A 17513-nucleotide genomic window follows, 5' to 3' on the forward strand; every position below is an offset into this window, starting at 1 on the left:
AGAATAAATATCTGATTAAAAATTTAAAATATTTTAAACCTATTTTTTATTTCTTTAAATATATTTTAAAAACAAATTTTATAGCGTTTTATTTTTAATCAATTTTCATATTTATATAATTATTTTTTAAAACAATTTTTAGAAAATAGTTGAAATAACTAAAAAAATATTCTTTAAAATCACTATGGAACTGTTTGACAACTAAAAACTATTTTCTATTTTCTATTCTTAATAATAGAAAGTAAGGTATGTTTAGAAAATATTTTTATTTATTTATTTATAATTTTTCAGTGTTTTCTAGAGGTTGTTTTAAGAAATATGTAGAAAAATTAAAAATAAAATACTAAATATAAAAATTATTTTTAAAATGTATTATAAAATAATAAAAATATTTTAAGTTTCCAAACAAACTTTTATTTCATAAAAATCAGATAATAATATTCAAAAATTATTCTTAAAACTTATTTTTCGAAATTATTTTCGAAAACAGTTATCAAATAAGTCTTATGTTTCCTAGTTTTAAAAATAAAAATCTATTTTCCTTTTTTTTAGTATTAAATATATTTTGTTATTTTTTTTTAAAAACATAAAATTGTTTTCTTCTTGGCATAAATAAAAAGTTAATATAAACTTGAATAAAAATATATGTATAAAACAGTGCTACAATCATTTCATTTCTTTGTTAGCACCCTAAAAAAAAAAGGAATTTTGGGTCAAAGTAGCTTTTGAATGAAACAAAAAATCAACTTTAGGCCTATGTTGAAACAATTGTTCAAACTAGCCTTCTTCTTCTTTTTTTTCTTAAATTAAAAATGCATTTCTTTCTTCTCTTCCACTCGCACACCCATCACCATGGACCCATCCATCGCTGGCGACGTTGCTGTCGGCCACTCCGTTTCCCCTTCTTCAGTTGACGTCAACCCTTTCTCCCTACACATGTTTCCTTCTTTCCCTATTTCTCTTCTCTCTCTCTCCATCCTACCCATCATACCCATTTTTTCTTTCCTCCAACTCCGGCTGCTACTCATTGCCAGCCATTGATGTCATGCCGTCCTTGCTGATGATGCCCCCCACCCAGACCCACACCTCCATCTTCAATTTTTTTTTTTAAAATAACTTTCAAAAAAATTATTAAAAATAATAATAATAAAAGATGCTGATGGGAGAGAAAGATGTCATTTTGAACTAAAGATTCAAAAGATGGTCAAAATCCGCATTTGTTTGGTTAAAAAGTTCGTTACAAATGGTATCAGAGCCGATCCCCGACCCTGGTGTAGGGGGTTTGTTTGACCCTGTAAGAGGTGTTTGTCTGTTTGACCTCGCAATCCCATGGGACACAACGAGGACGTTGTGTCTGCATGGGAGGGTGTTTGTGATGTCCCACATCGGATAAGAGAGAAAGTTTCTGGCGCTATATATGTAGAGACTCCTCTTAACCAAGTAGACACGTTTTAAAGCCGTGAGGACCCCCTTGGGCCCAAAGCGGACAATATCTATACGGTTAGGAAAAAAAATAATGTGTGCTTTTTCTTCCCCTATAATGAGCATATTTCTAAGCGACATTCAATACAATTAAAAGAAGTAGGCTCTTTGGTTAGTACACTTGTCTCTTCTTGGCATCTTACAAAGTGGGCTAGATGTTAGGTTATCGTATTTGTAGATATTGGAAACAGCGAATTATGTAAACATGTATTATGTAAAAAAATACGAAAGAATTCAAAAGTTCTTTGAACAGGAAGTGTATTTTGAGAAAATAATCCTCATTTTATACACTAAAATAGAAATTTTATATATGTTTCTAAGATCACCATCCAATCGAGTGGGTTGCAACCTATACAAGGCAAGTTGATAAATGTTACTTGATTGGACTCATGTACGCAATTGTCACATCATCAATCACCACCATGGTTTTAAAAATTGGACTAAACCAGCCGTTCCGACCAATCCGACCGTCGACCGATCATGGTTCTAATCCAGTTTGGTTAATTAGATTGGAAACAGATTGAACTGGGATTGGATCGGCCGAACCGACATATTTGATTCAATTTTTTTTTCAGCATCAAAACGACGCCGTTTTGGAGGATATAAAACCTCCTTCCCCAAACTGCAGCTATCGCCCGCCCCCAACGCATGGTGACAGGCTTCCACCGCTGGTCGTTTTTACTGTTGCTTGAGTTGCATCTTCCCCTTCACGCCGTTGCAAGTCGCCAAGCCACCCCCTACCGCAGGAACCCCTGTTGTAACCCTCTTTCTTCCCTGCTGTAAGCCCCCACTCCCCTGTTGTAACCTCCCTTGCAGTAGCCGCAAGCCTGCAACCTAGAAAAGTGGAAATCATGGTATGATATTATTATTTAATTATTTATTATTTAACCCCATTGTGTCTTTTCCTTTCCCTCGTCGTGTCTTCTCAAATGGAATCTTGTATAAGATATTGTCGTGTGGGGAATTAATTTACATATAGGTTCATGTTATAAACTTTATTGTGTGTTTTCTGGAACCCATCCTGAAGTCGAACCGGCAAGTTCTGGGCATTGCCAAAAGCTTAATTGCCTGTAAGGTTTGACTCAATAGCATCAAGAACACAAGCCCACGATTTCAACTGAATAGAACTGAAAAATTATGGAGATTGTTTGAGGTTTCTTAGAGAATTTAAGTGAAGGAGACTGTATCGGATAGTTGGGCAAGAAGAGTATGCCTTGAAAAACTTGGGGGTCATGGGGATTCGATCCCAGCCAGAGAAACTGTTAAGATGCAGTGGTGCTTAGCTCCAAAAAATAGAAAAATAAAAATAAAGGCATCGAGTCTTAAGATAATACATTGTTGTTTTTAAATTCTTTTCATATAAAATTCTTGATGTGATTATTACTTATAAAAAAGTGAGGTATGATGTTGCATTTGGTTGGTGTGGGAAACAATTTACATACTGATTCATGTCATAAAAAAGTTGGGGATGATGTTGCATCTAGTAACAATTGAGATAGAATTTATTAATTTTTAATTTTTTTATAATATATAAAATAATAAAATATATATTTATGACGTCACTAGTTTGACCGCCGGTTTGACTAATGAACCGTGAATCGATAATTTTTTCGATTCTGAAAACATTTATCACCACGTCAGTCTATCTCTACGTCAAATATGTCATTCAAGATAATAATATTATTTTTATCTAAAACTAACAATGTTAGTAACTAAAAGAATCACTATATATATAGAAGGATGTACTAACTTATTTATCACTCATCACGACTTCAATCTCTATATCAAAAAGGTATTTTCATGAGAAGTGCATTTTTGAGAAAATAATTCTCTTTTAATATGTTAAAACAGAAATTTTGGATATGCTTTCAAAACTACCCTTCAACCAATTAAAGATGGATTGTCACCTATATAAGACAAGCTGACAGGTACACTTGATTGAACCCACATACACAATCGTCACATCACACATTATCACTTCAGCTTACATCTACATCAAACATGCCATTGAAAATAGTAACATTGTTTTTATCTAAAAATAATAATATTAATAACTAAAAGTATCACCGTATATTGAAGGATGTATTAGCCTATTTATCACTCATCATTACTTCAACCTCTACATCAAACATGTCACTAAAGATACTAACATTGTTTATACTTAAAAGTAACAATATTAATAACTAAAAGCAACATTTTAGAAAAAATTATAATCCATATATAATTTTATTTTATTATTTTATACTTAATTTATACTTTATTACTTTATAGTTTGTTGTCATTATTTTATTTTTTATATCTAATAATCTTATTTATTTATACTCTGATCTCATATATTTATACTAGCATCTAGTAACCAATATTTCAGGTATCAAGCCGATACTCTAAAATTTTCCTAATGAGTTAAAATGATTAAATCACTTTTCACATTTCCCAACCCTATTCTCAACTTTTAATGATAATTAGTCCCAATGGCCCTTAAACAAAGACCATCCTTTCTTATAAATCCTCTCTTTTAATAAATATATAATTTTTATTTCTTTTCTTTTCCATTTCTTTATTTATTTTTTACCTTTCATAAAACTTTTATCAAACTGTCAAATTTTTAAATAAATATTAAAAATCATATTATTTGATAAAACAAATGAATTGACAATAAAAATTTTAATTTAATTCAAAATAAATTAAATGATAAGAAACAAAAACAAAATGAATGTATAATAATTTTTAAATTAGTAATATAGTGACAAATTCCATAAATAGTAAAACCGGTGATAAAAACACAAATAATGGAATTTTTTAAAGGAATAATAATGATAATTTAATAGAAGTTATAAAATATGAATATTAATATCTTAATAAAATTCTAAATCATATTTTTGTTAAAAATAAATAGTAATATTTTTAAAAATGATAATAGTTAATAAATTCTATTTAAAATGAATTATAAAAATAATTACAATTTATTTTTTTAATATATAAATAAATCAAGTTTTATTATTATATGTACACATTTATTTCATAGACAAAGATTGATATAAAACGATTATGTGAGTTTCTTATTTACACACAATTATATTTTTATAAATTTTCTCGGAAAGTAAGCTTAATGCTTTGGTTTCTCCTATACGCATAATTAAGTTCATTAATGAATTGTTGTAGGTGGTAAATTGTAGTATTTATAATGAAAACATTCTTAGTATTAAAAGTTGGCATTTTCATATGGTTAATTTGATAAGGTGTTTTACAATATATGCAATTAGACTTATAGTGCTTCAAAGGTGTGACAAATATTCAAATTTTAAATGTAAATTGGCAATGTTTGTTCTATAAATACCATTCAAGATTAGATCATCTTCTCAATTCCAGTTTTACTCCTTAGTGTATTTGAAGTTGTCTAAACTTTGGGGCTTCATGTGGGATCATTTTCCTGATTCTATTCTTATTCCTTAGTGTATTTGAAGTTGTCTGAACTTTGAGGCTTCATGTGGGGTCATTTTTTTTATTCTATTCTTACTCCTTAGTGTATTTGAAGTTATTTAGACTTTGGGCTTCACGTGGGTTTATTTTTTTGATTTCTAATATATAATTAAATAATTAAAATTTTATTTTGACATAAAATCTAGAAAAAATAATAATAATGAGAGACTATGTTAATATTGAACAATGAATCTATGTCCCTCATTTGGTGAGAGGAACACACACATTAGGAGGCAAACATTGTGCACAAATCAAGGAAATAGGCTATGGAACCACTCCACAAGTTGTGGAACCACGCTAGTGTTGGCCCCTACACACTTGTTGGAAACACTAGACACATTAAGATCTCGTCTTGGACCAAGGCCATCGACTAGTGGAAGTCCATAAGATGATTGATGGGATCTCTAGTTCTAGTCCCTCACTAAGAAGAAGTTGCCTCACTTCCTAAAGGCCTTACATGCTTCAATCAATCTTCTTTACTAAGATTGAATGATGATTCTCATGATGTTTTGATTATTTAAATTCTATCATTAAATTTTAAAAATAAAAATAAAAATAAGATTATATTTAAAAATAACAATTAGAATTTTAATTAAAAATGAAGTTTGAAAATAAAAGTACAATAAATAACATTTTAACAATAAAGTTTTTTAAAAAACTGATTTTTCAATTTTCTTTTGCATATGTCAATTTTGCTCCAAAAATATTTTTAAATATTTGTAAAATTAACAATAATTATATCAATCAATAAAAAGATAGGGTCTATTTTGTAATTATATTCAAACACAGTTTTCTGATGAAGAAAAAAATATTTTACAATCAAAAATTATTTTATATTTCTTATTTTTAAAAGTAAAAATTAAATGTTTTAAGAAAATATTTTAAAATTATTTTACATTATTTTCATTTATATTTTAGGGTTGTTTTGAAAAATAATTATAAAAATAATTAAAAATAAATTAATTGATATAAAAATTATTTTTAAAACATATTTAAAAATATTAAAAATAAGTTAGGAATATTTTAGATTCCTCAAAAAAACATTTATTATATAAAAGATCATATAACAATTTAAAAAGATTGGCCTTCAAAACTATTTTTTAAAAATAGTTTCTTAGTAGTTTTTCAAGTTTTCATTTTGTAATGTACCTTAAAATAACAAATAAATAAATAAAATAATAAGTTGTGGGATCCAATGAAGTTTGGCCAAAACGGGAGATGATGGTCCAATCATATTGTGCGTGATGTAATCATACTCCTAGTCAATGGAGGCCGTCAACTGTGCGTCAAAACAAGTACATCTTATCGTTACTTGGATTAATATATAAACGGTCTTGATTTGACTACACGAAATATCATCTTGGGTATTTGTACGATGGGCGCGTCCCCATGACCTTACTATAAATCCTCGAGATGCCCCCGCGGCAACGCAACTTTGTTTTCCCACTATTTGTGTCAATAATCAATATTGATATTTTAAATACTTATACTGGGGGATCTTTTATAAATACACAATTTTTTTTTAAGTTAGTATATATATATAAATGGTGGGACGCCCTAAAAAATGATGCATCTATTGATGCAGGTATTTCCTCAAGAACCCCACACAAGTCTCAGCTAGTGATGATATGTTGCAATTTCTTCTCAAAAAGCAACAGGTACAAGTCATGCTCACAGCAGCTAAGACCTTTCAAGATTTCAAAAAAATCCTTGAAGAAGGAAGCTCAAGTTTCTCCCAAGAAAATTCTTATACAGAATCTGATTATTCAACAAGTTATCTTCCAAACAATTGTGACAACTGTGAAGGAATCCTTCCTCCAATAAGAAGATCTAAGTAATCATCAGCCTTATGTCTTTATACCATCAAGAATATTTTACAGCTTTACAGTTTCAGCATCAAAAGTAGCAAGCATGTGACTACATAGTTTAAAGCAACCTGTCAGTAGTCTTCTCAGCTGAATGTGGGTTTTTCGCTGGAATTAGGTGGAAAAGTGAAATTTACTATTCATTATTCACTATTCATGCACGAGATTACTATTCATGACAGTTAGTCAAAAAGCAAACAGTGTTTTGTCCCCCTTTTTTGGCATTCATCTGTAATGATAATATAGTCTCACTGGACTATCCAAGTAAGGCCAAATTTGTTGAAAAAGAATAGTAAATGGGAAAAAGCTGAAAGTTCTCTGGGGATATCAAAATAACTATTGAATAGCTCAAAGTCATCCAGGAGTATCTTGAGAATCACTGGATCTCTTAAACATAGTTCTGAAAATTGAACTCATTTTAGGGTTTTAATCTAGAGCCTAATAGCAGATTGACAAACCTTATGAGACGTATATATATATTTTATGTGAAAATTGTCTCTTTAAGAGGTAATTTTTCACTTGATTTTTTTTTTTTTTTTTTTTTTGAAATCGTCTTTTGAAGAGACGATTTCTCACTTCTTAAATTTTTTATTTTTTATTTTTTTGAAAATCATCTCTTTAATAAACAATTTTTCGAGTTCATAAATCATCTTTTGAAGAAACATTTTTTCACTTACAAATTATTATTTTTTTTATCTGGATAAAACTACGATAGATTTAAAATTATTTTTCCTATTATGATAATTTAGAAATTATTTTTTAAAACTATCGTACTCTTATAAAAAATCTCAATGTTAGCGTGCAGTACCTAGTTCAAGGCTTCCTGATGGTACACTGATTCTCACATCGGAAATGAGTGGAAAAATGAGTTGCATTTATAAACCTCTTCCCATGTATCTTAAATCAAGTGGCTCATTTTGTGAACAGTGGTGGGCATTCAACGTTGGGCCGTGAGATAGGGCCCATTTTGGGGAAAAAAAAACATTTAATTTCACTCATTTTTTAAGGACTATTTTAAGAAATAATTATACAAACACATAAAATAATTAAAAATAAAATACTAAATATAAAAATTATTTTTAAAACTATTAAAAATATTTTAGATTTCCAAATAAACTTTTGTTCTATAAAAATTAAAGAATAGTTTTAAAAAACCACTACAAAAAATTATTTTTCAGAATTGTTTTAAAAAATAATTATCAATCATGTGATAAAAAGTTATTAATTTGATAAATATTTAGAAAAGGGATTTAGATATGATTTTTTTTAACATTATTTTTATTCCTTCTAATTAGGATTGCATGTATGAGTTGGTAAACTAAAAAATTAGGCTAAATACAATATTCCAAATTATAACTTTTACACTTGTGAACTAATTTTTGGTTAACCCATTCAATCCTTTTATAATATATTTTACAAATAAGAGACCCTTTTTTATTATGATATTAAAGAATTAAGTACATTTAAGAGACCCTTTGCTAAGTTTTGTACTACAACTATTTTAAATTTTATTGAAGATTGTGAACAAAAATATAGATATGTTACCCAAGAATGCATCAAAATACATGAGAATTAATATTTGGCATATGAATTGTTGTTCAAGTGAATTATAAGTGAGCCAAAAACCTATAAATGGGTCATTTTAAATAATAATATAATTAAAAATAGTTTAGAAGTGTCCAACAGTAAATGTTGTGTTGTTTTTAAGCTCGAGAATGGATTGTAGAATGGTATCAGAGTCGATCTCTGACCCAGTGTGGGTTAATTTGGTCTCATGATGAGGTATATATCTGTTTGGTCACGTAATTTTACAGAACATAGGGAGGGTTTTTGTAATATTCTCTATAGGATACTAGAAAAAATTCATATCCCTCAACTATACGGACATATTTTAAAACCGTAAGAACTTCTTTAGATTCAAAGCGAATAATATCAACACGAGAGTTGAGTGTGGGTTATTGCAAAACATCAATTAGTTTTTCAAATGATAGATTAATATGAATTTTGAACATTTAGTATTAAACCCAAATGAATTTTTAAAGTAGAATGCAACATAAGAGCTACCTTTGTGGATAAATAATATTAATTTAAAAATAATAATAACAATATATGTGGGATAGGAATAAGGTCACTATAGTGGATGAGTCCCCTTTTCATTAAAAGAAGCTGCCGAAGAAAGAGACATGGATGGAGGACATTTTTGTCAATATATTATTATAACTTTGGTAGGATGTTTTTCAAAACAACGACATTTTTCAATATTTATTATATCATTAATTTAATCAAGTTTAATTCTAAAATCAAAAGTCTAAGTGTCATTCAACTGTTACATAATAATAAATTAAGTCTTTTTAAAAATTCAACCTTAATCTTTTTATTTTATTATTTTCCAAGGTGTTGGAAATGCCAGGTAAGCAGAAAGGGATTGATCCACCATTATAAGGAAAAAGACATTAATAACCCGGCCCTTAGAAAAAGATGTACCCCAACTTGTAAATCTAAAGACTGATCCTGACCCTTCATCAATTTCTTTCAATTCAAAAACTTACGACTTCCGACTTTCACTTTTCCATTACTACCCATACCCAATTTTAAAATGACTTAACAGTAGTGCTTCATAATTGGTGGGTTCGATAGCACAATAAAATGTGGTTGTAGACTAACTTTACCACAGAAAAATGTTACAGTCAATCGCAGTCGTAGGGTAAGAATAATTGTGGATAGGTGTAACTTTCATGGCACATGGCACTGTTGAACATCCGGCGGCCTAATTATTTTTCTATATAATTTTTTTTTAATTTTTGAATTTCTTAAACTATTAAAAATATTTAATATTCATAAAAATTGAAAAAAAAAATTGTTAAATACCATTTTAGGGTTCTTCTGTATAAGAAAAAAATTAATAATTAAAACCTGATTTTTAAAAGTATATGATTTTTTAGATTTTTTTTTTTTGGATTTTAAACAAAATTAGTCCCATCAGATTATCTTTTAAGGAAGTGGGACTCATCTTTTTCATTAAAGGCTGGAAAAGTGGAAAATGAAGAAGAAGATAATTACGAATCTTGTTAAGATTTAAGAAGATGATAGCAATAGGAAAGTCTTGGGAGTACAAGTAGACTTGGAATTCAAATGAAATTAATGCCAAATTTCAATTCTATATATTTTTTTTACAAAATAAAATGATTTATTTTAAATATATATTATTTAAAATTTGCCTATTTTATTAAATTATTTAAATTTTATATTTCTTATTTTTTTAAATATAGAAATACTTTAAACCATTTAGAAGGAATTTTGAATGTTCCATCACCAATATTCATGCTTATTATAAACTCTATGTAGTAAAGTATATTCCAAAGTACATACCAAGCATATGCTTTTTACCGAATAAAATGAAGGTATTTTAATCAACTTTGATTATCGTGGCAAGCTCTATTTTTGTTTATGTAAAAATATAATAATAATAATAATAATAATTTTATTATTAGAGTTTATTTCATTAACCTCTTTCGAGGCTTTTTGAATACAATCGATGTCTTTTGTTTGAAATTTTATTAAATACTTTTTTTATTTTGAGTGAAAAAAAATGAATTATTTAATAACTTAAATTGACTTTAAGTTAAATTATTTTTAAATTATTAACTTAAAATTTATTATTTATTTTCTACTTTACTTATTAAGATTGTTAAATAACATTAACTTAAAATTTATTTTAAGTTATTAAATTGACATATTTATCTTCATTAATTATAATTAATATTTATTATTAAAACTTTTAACTAATATTTATTTTTTATGAAAAATGAGTGATAAATGTGAAGTCATAGTTGTTATATATTTTCATGAGATGTGGGTTAATAGATTTAAAAAAAATTGAGATTAAAATTATGGTATTTGTTTTTTTGGCTGAATAGAAAAAGTCAAATATTTGACTTTTTCTATTCATATAAAAGTAATCTACTAATATCAACGAATCTTAATATTTAAAGTCGGTTTTATCTTTAAGTTATGATATTAAATTATTTTATCAAATTTCTTAATTTACTTAATAACTTAATTCAAAAATAACGAATGAAAAGAGTAAGAGATATGTTTGATAAAATTTCAAACGAACCGGGGAGTCAGTTATATTTAGTTAAAATCTCATGAAATTAACCCATATGTTATAACCATCCTTCAATTAAGGAAATCTAAAACTACATCTCCCATATTTTTTGGTAGTGCTTTTTCTTTTTTTCTTTTTTGCATTTTGGTAAATAATGATAATAAAATTAGAATGGCATAATTAAGGGTTTTTTTTATAGCATTAAAAAAATATTTTTCAAATATAAAATCAAATACTTTACAGTAAAAATAGGTAATTCCACCCCTATTTTTTCTTTATTTCCATTTATCGCAAGGTTTCCTAAACTTTACTTTTTGACACCAAGCTTCTCGGGTTTTGTTATACTTTTTTGCCTTTCCACACTATTTGTAACCCTAAATTTGAAGTAAAAAAAAAGGCATGTAAGTCAAAACTCCAAGTCCTATTGTTTGGAATATGGAAAAACTATTTTGATTCTTTTCGAAGTTATAAAATCTATGTTTGGTTACGGAAAGATTTGAAGTAAAATGTGAGAGAAGAAAATAAAATGAAAAAAATAGAAAGAAAAAAAAATGAAGAAAAAAAAAAAGTTTAACTTTAATAAATTATTTTTATATATTTTTTCGAACTCATTTGATGTATTTCCTTCTATTATATAAAAATTAAATAATTTAAATATATATATAAGTTTTTGAAATTTTTTAATTATATTTATTTTATTTTTTTGTATTTTTTATTGTGAATCCAACAGTAAGAAAATCATTTTTAAAATTTTTTTTTTCTTTACACTTTCCAAGAAGTAAACATAGCATTTAGGCAAAAGAGAAACCCCATTTGATGAACCTCATAACAGTGAATACTCCTCATCTGTACCAAATTTAACAGTTAATCGAAGTGATTCATTCAAAAATATTTTTGAAACAATTGTCAATCAAATATTTATCTAAAAAATATAATAATTGATTTTTGGAAGTTTTATATTGAAAGTATGTTCTAAAAATACTCTTGTAGCAAGAGTATCTATGTTATATTATTAGACAAAATACAAGCACCACATGATATTAATTTTCTATATATTTGCTTTGCAGAGGAGAGGAGATATCAGAGATCCAATGTGGTCTGACACCTCCTTTTGGGTCACTTACTTTCTTCTATATATGAAAAAAAACTCGAGGGGGAGATTAAATAAAGGTCACGAGCACATTTCAGATTTTCTGAAACCCTCAAAAAAAGACCATCCACAAACCCAAAATGTTGAGTCACAAACGATATATACCAAGCCCAAACAAAATGCATAAAAAACAAATCTCAGAGATGTTGTGGTGGAGATCCAATCTCTCTCCACACTCTACTTCACACTGTGGCAAAAAAAAAGGACTACACCCAAACAAACCCATTGACACAAAAACATCGATTGTCTCTCCCTCCAGTCCTCACTCAATTTCGCCGGAAAAATCCCCTTTTCCAGTACTCTTTCAGTCATATTTTGGTGGTGGGTTGCATGCAGTAGTACGTGATTGCACTGCGAGAGTTTGTCTGCGTAGTGGGCAAGTTCGATTTTTGATTTTTTTTCCCACTTCGGGGATTTGTAATGCTTGCTGTGTCGCCTTTGAGGAGCACCAACGATGAGAGAGAGGGAGAGATGGAGAGTTTCTCGATCGGAGCCGATGACTTCCCGGACTTCTATGAAGGGAACTTGCTCGAATGTATCGATTTCGACGATCTTTTCATCGGCATACACGACGGAGAGATATTGCCGGACTTGGAGATGGACCCAGAAATTCTCGCTGAATTTTCCGTTAGCGCCGGAGAAGAATCCGACGTCAACACATCGGTAACCGAGAAAAAGGTAGAGGATAATCCAAAGAAAGAGGAGGAAGACAAAGTTTCAGATACGGGGTCGGGTTCTGGGTTGGGGTACGGGTCGAGCTCGAGTCGAGGAGAAGAGATTGTGAGCAAGAGAAGTGAATCTGTTGCAACAAACGCATCTCCGAAAGAAGTTGAAAAAGGCCGAAAATCATCAGCACAATCAAAGAATCCTCAAGGGAAGAGAAAAGTGAAGGTAATTAGAAATAGGGTTCAACTTAATCTCAGCCAAGCTTTCAAGCCCATCTCTCTCATATTTATGAACTTCTCAGTTTTCACACACTTCGTGGGGCGTAAATGGATCACGAAAATCATGGGTGTTTCTGAATAATCTCTGAAACTGGCACTAAGAGAAAATTTTATGATGAATGGGAGGGAGAGAGAGTCTCTGAACTTTTCTGTTGTGTTATTTATTTCTATGTCCTGATTTTGAAGGAGAGAATTTTTTGAACTGTGTGTAGGTGGATTGGACCCCAGAGCTGCATAGGAGGTTTGTGCAGGCAGTGGAGCAGCTAGGTGTGGATAAAGCAGTGCCTTCAAGGATTTTAGAGATTATGGGAATCGATTGTCTCACTCGCCACAACATTGCTAGCCACCTTCAAGTATGAAATCACATCTCTTCCTAATTCTACCATTCCTGTTATTCTGTACAAAGTCATGGATTTGTTTGGTTTCTGTAGAATTTTTGTTGCCAGTAGATCTTTCTTTTCAATTTTATGTATGATTTCTTGGGTTGTTGAGAGAAAAGGGTTACCTGAAACACGAAAGAACCCACTAGGGCTTGAGAGAGATGATGGTTTAATTTCTTTCAAATTCATGGAAAAGTTTGTTAGCATTAAGTTATGGGTTTAGAGTGGGGTTGAAGGCAAAGGAGGAAAATAGGGAAAGAACATTTTGAATCTTAGTGTAGATGATTAACATGCATAGAAGTAACCTATTGGATTAGAGTTAGAGTACTAAATTTGAAATTCATACACATCAAGACAACCAAAAATCGTTAGGCTTCCAAGTTTTTTTCTGTCCTCATTGGGACTTAACCTAACCTTCAATCAACCCTTCAGTTCAACACTTGAGTTTAGTCAAAGGCCATTCCGTTTCTTTGTTTTTCTCACGAACAAAAAGGAAGAATCTGAGTTGAAGTAAATTAGAAAGAAAGAAAGATGAAGAAAATCATAGAAGGATTGGAGTTTTGAAGATGGAGAATTTGTGGATGTGTGCAGAAATATCGGTCCCATAGGAAGCATTTGCTGGCTCGGGAAGCTGAGGCGGCGAGCTGGAGCCAGAAACGGCAAATGTATGGAGTAGCAGCCGGAGGAGGAGGACACAAGAGAGAGATGGGAGGTTGGATTCCACCTACCATGGGCTTCCCTCATATAACACCAATGCACCACCACCCCTTCAGACCTTTACATGTTTGGGGTCATCCCACAGTTGACCAGTCAGCAATGCATATGTGGCCTAAACATCTCCCCCATTCACCATCTCCACCGCCGCCGCCACCACCTACATGGCCACCATCTGCTACACCTCCTTCACCTTCACCGGACCCTTATTGGCATCCTCACCACCAACGCGTAAGCTCTCTCTCTCTCTCTCTCTCTCTCTCTCTCTCTTTCTCCTTCTTTCTCTCTCACTCAATAAATTATAGTCTAAATTGGCATTTTCCCTTTGGCATAGGTTCCAAATGGACTAACCCAAGGGACACCTTGCTTTCCACAACCTCTGGCAGCGGCGGTAACCATTCCGTCCTTACTATTTTGGTCTTTTCTATAGGATGTATTTTCAGGTTTTGGATAATCAGAATCTCTGTAGCTATATGTTTATATAGAAGGTTTTGGTTTCCGCTCACTTTATCGAAATTCATTCATGCAGAGGTTTGCAACTCCACCTGTCACAGGCATCCCACCCCATCCCATGTACAAAGTAGATCATAATCATCCAGGCATTGGCGTCCCGGCTCGACATTCGGGCCCCTTTCCTCTCTTCGATTTTCATCCCGTGAGCACCCTCTCTTTATTTCTCATCTTTACTCATTGTCTAGCTAAAGTATCACACTATAATTCGTGACCATTCCGTGGTCTATTGCCTTAAGCCTTGTTAGTAAAAGTTTGAGCTCTCAAAAGATCAAATCCTCTTATAAAAGAGCATGCAAATATGGTTTCTACAGCATAAATTGAAACTATATATCCTCCATTAATGGAGATTGCATGGCTCTCTCTCCATCTTAAAGGGTCAGCATGCTTGTGAATAGAGATATTAATCCTTTTTTTTTTTTCTGTTTTTTGGTATATATTGCAGTCCAAAGAGACCATAGATGCAGCCATTGGAGATGCTTTATCAAAGCCATGGCAGCCTCTTCCTCTTGGCCTAAAACCTCCTTCTCTTGATGGTGTGATGGTGGAACTGCAGCGTCAAGGGGTTCCCAAAATACCACCTACTTGTGCTTGAAAAAATTTCATGCAATTGATTAATGGCATCTCCAAGACGAAGACAAAAACCCAAAATTCGACGACATTCCTGCACTTAGTTGTACACATCTAATCTGAGAAAACCTTTCTTCTTCGATCTCTTTCTTTTTTTTCTGGCCCTTTTTTTTGTTGTTCTTACCCAAACCCAAGTACTAGTACTTCTTGCCTACATGCATGAGCCTGAGAGCAGCTTTCATTTGTAGCTTGGCCATGGGTGATCCTTGGATAAATATCAAAACCAATAATTTTTGTAATGGTTTCTACAAATATGAGTACAAAAATTCTGAGGACAATGCTTCTTTCTTTGGCCTGATACCAGGACAAAATCTTGTTACACTCAATCTGATTTCTACAGATCATGAAGCCAATGAAGGATAAATCTTTCTGCATAAAATTAGATAATAAAGAAAATATAAATTCCATTAAAAGACATAAATAAACAAACTCATCATATATTGATTTACTGCTAGACAAGAAAATCGAAATAGATATGATCGGTTTTTGTTGGCTTGGATCCATTTTTCGATTTTTCACTTTACATGCATGCTTAAATGGTTACACCATAAAGAGACAATGATGCATACTCCCTCATTAAATATGGGATGTAAGTGGCTAATGAGGTTGAAAGTCTTGAAAGCCTAAAAATTACTAGATTGAAAACAAGTGCTTAATAGCAGTAATAAACCAATAATGTACATAAAGCCACCTTAAGCTAAAACCTTAAAGGGCTGTTTGGTACATAGAAATGAAGAGTGATAATAGACATCGTAATTGTTCTCTTCCTCGTTCCATGTTCGGATAAATTTTATAAAGGTAGGAATAAATAAAAAAATGATTATGATAGAAACCAAATTACACTTATAAGTAGGATTTCTATTCATTGCAAATAAGTGGAATTCTGATTCATTTTTTTTTATAAAGGTAGGAATAAAATAAAAAATGATTATGATAGAAACCAAATTACACTTATAAGTAGGATTTCTATTCATCACAAATAAGTGGTATTCTGATTCATTCATCGCATAAGAAAATATGAAATAATCTAAAATTGTTATTTTACCATTGGATTTCATTCATCAAACCCTGATGCCTCTTCATTTCATAATAAGACTATTTTTTTTAGTCTTATTATTTAATAACCAAAAAAAACTTTTAAAATGAAAATAAAAAAATGTTTTAAACTATGTATAAGGGTATTGTTGTCCATTTATTTATTTTTCATTCTTATTCCTGTTAATATCAAACATTAAAATGGAAACAAATAATCATTTCAATCTTAAATTTTTAGGTTCATCTAAATACTAAAAATTGAATCACTAAATTCATTTTCATTCACCAAAAAATAAGAATGAAAATAAAATATTGATTTTCATTCCCTATTCTTGTGTATCAAACACCCCCTTAAAATATTATACTTAGTTCCCAAAAATTTTGAGGAAAAATATGAAAAATAAAATAAAATAAATAAATAATTAAAAATTTAAATTTAAAGTGTAATAAATTATTTTATATACTAATTCTACTTATTTGATATAAATAAAAATAATTTGAAAATGTATTAGTTTTTAACTAATTTTTTTGTATTTTTTAAAATATAACCAAATATGAAAAAAAAAATCACTTTCCTTAATATTTTTCCAAACACAACCCAAAAATCCACACAAAAATATTTGCACAATTAAAAATTTGAAAATAAAGCTTAATTATGGCGATAAAACATTTCAAATCTACTTAAATTTCAAAATAACAATAATAATTACCTTTATTGATGGGTAAACTCATGTGGATGCATGCACAGGCACAGTTCATTTTATGGCAAACATGTCTTACATGTTTTTCGATGTTATTCAAGTTGGCAATTATTTATTCGATAAGCTTAGGTAGGAACTCGTGACTAGGATTTTCGGCATATCGTTGGCATTTGTCTATGTGTTGGTCCCTCATCCATTCATAGTAATTATGAACATGTTGGTCCCTCTCCTCCAATATTGTCTGGATCATTTTCAAAACTTATCACTGTTTGCTTAAACTGGTGACTTCTTGCTACATGCCTATCATCTTTATGAGATTTGTAATGTGAGAGGGACTCTAATCAAATTGCCCATGTGTCTTATCCACAACAATACCGACCCCCGCATCCCCTAATTCATTTATATATAAGATATTATTTTTTATTTCATATGGGTGGATTATGTTTAGATATTACAATAATGCCGCTCTTAAACCCGGGAATGAGTCAATTAAATGAACATCAATTAATTTTCA

At 30.3% G+C, this 17513-nt stretch overlaps 1 protein-coding gene across 1 annotated transcript; it reads left to right on the forward strand.

The window, feature by feature from the left end:
- The first annotated feature begins 12213 nt into the window (after window positions 1-12213).
- On the forward strand, window positions 12214-15541 carry LOC100260852 (transcription activator GLK1). Its single transcript, XM_002275194.5, has 6 exons — window positions 12214-12976; window positions 13242-13382; window positions 14001-14354; window positions 14458-14514; window positions 14653-14778; window positions 15079-15541. Exons 1-6 carry the CDS (start codon window positions 12506-12508, stop codon window positions 15226-15228), a joined length of 1299 nt encoding a protein of 432 aa, XP_002275230.1. The 5' UTR covers window positions 12214-12505; the 3' UTR covers window positions 15229-15541.
- Window positions 15542-17513: the final 1972 nt, after the last annotated feature.

This window comes from Vitis vinifera, chromosome 12, assembly GCF_030704535.1.
Source record: "Vitis vinifera cultivar Pinot Noir 40024 chromosome 12, ASM3070453v1".
NCBI lineage: Eukaryota > Viridiplantae > Streptophyta > Magnoliopsida > Vitales > Vitaceae > Vitis > Vitis vinifera.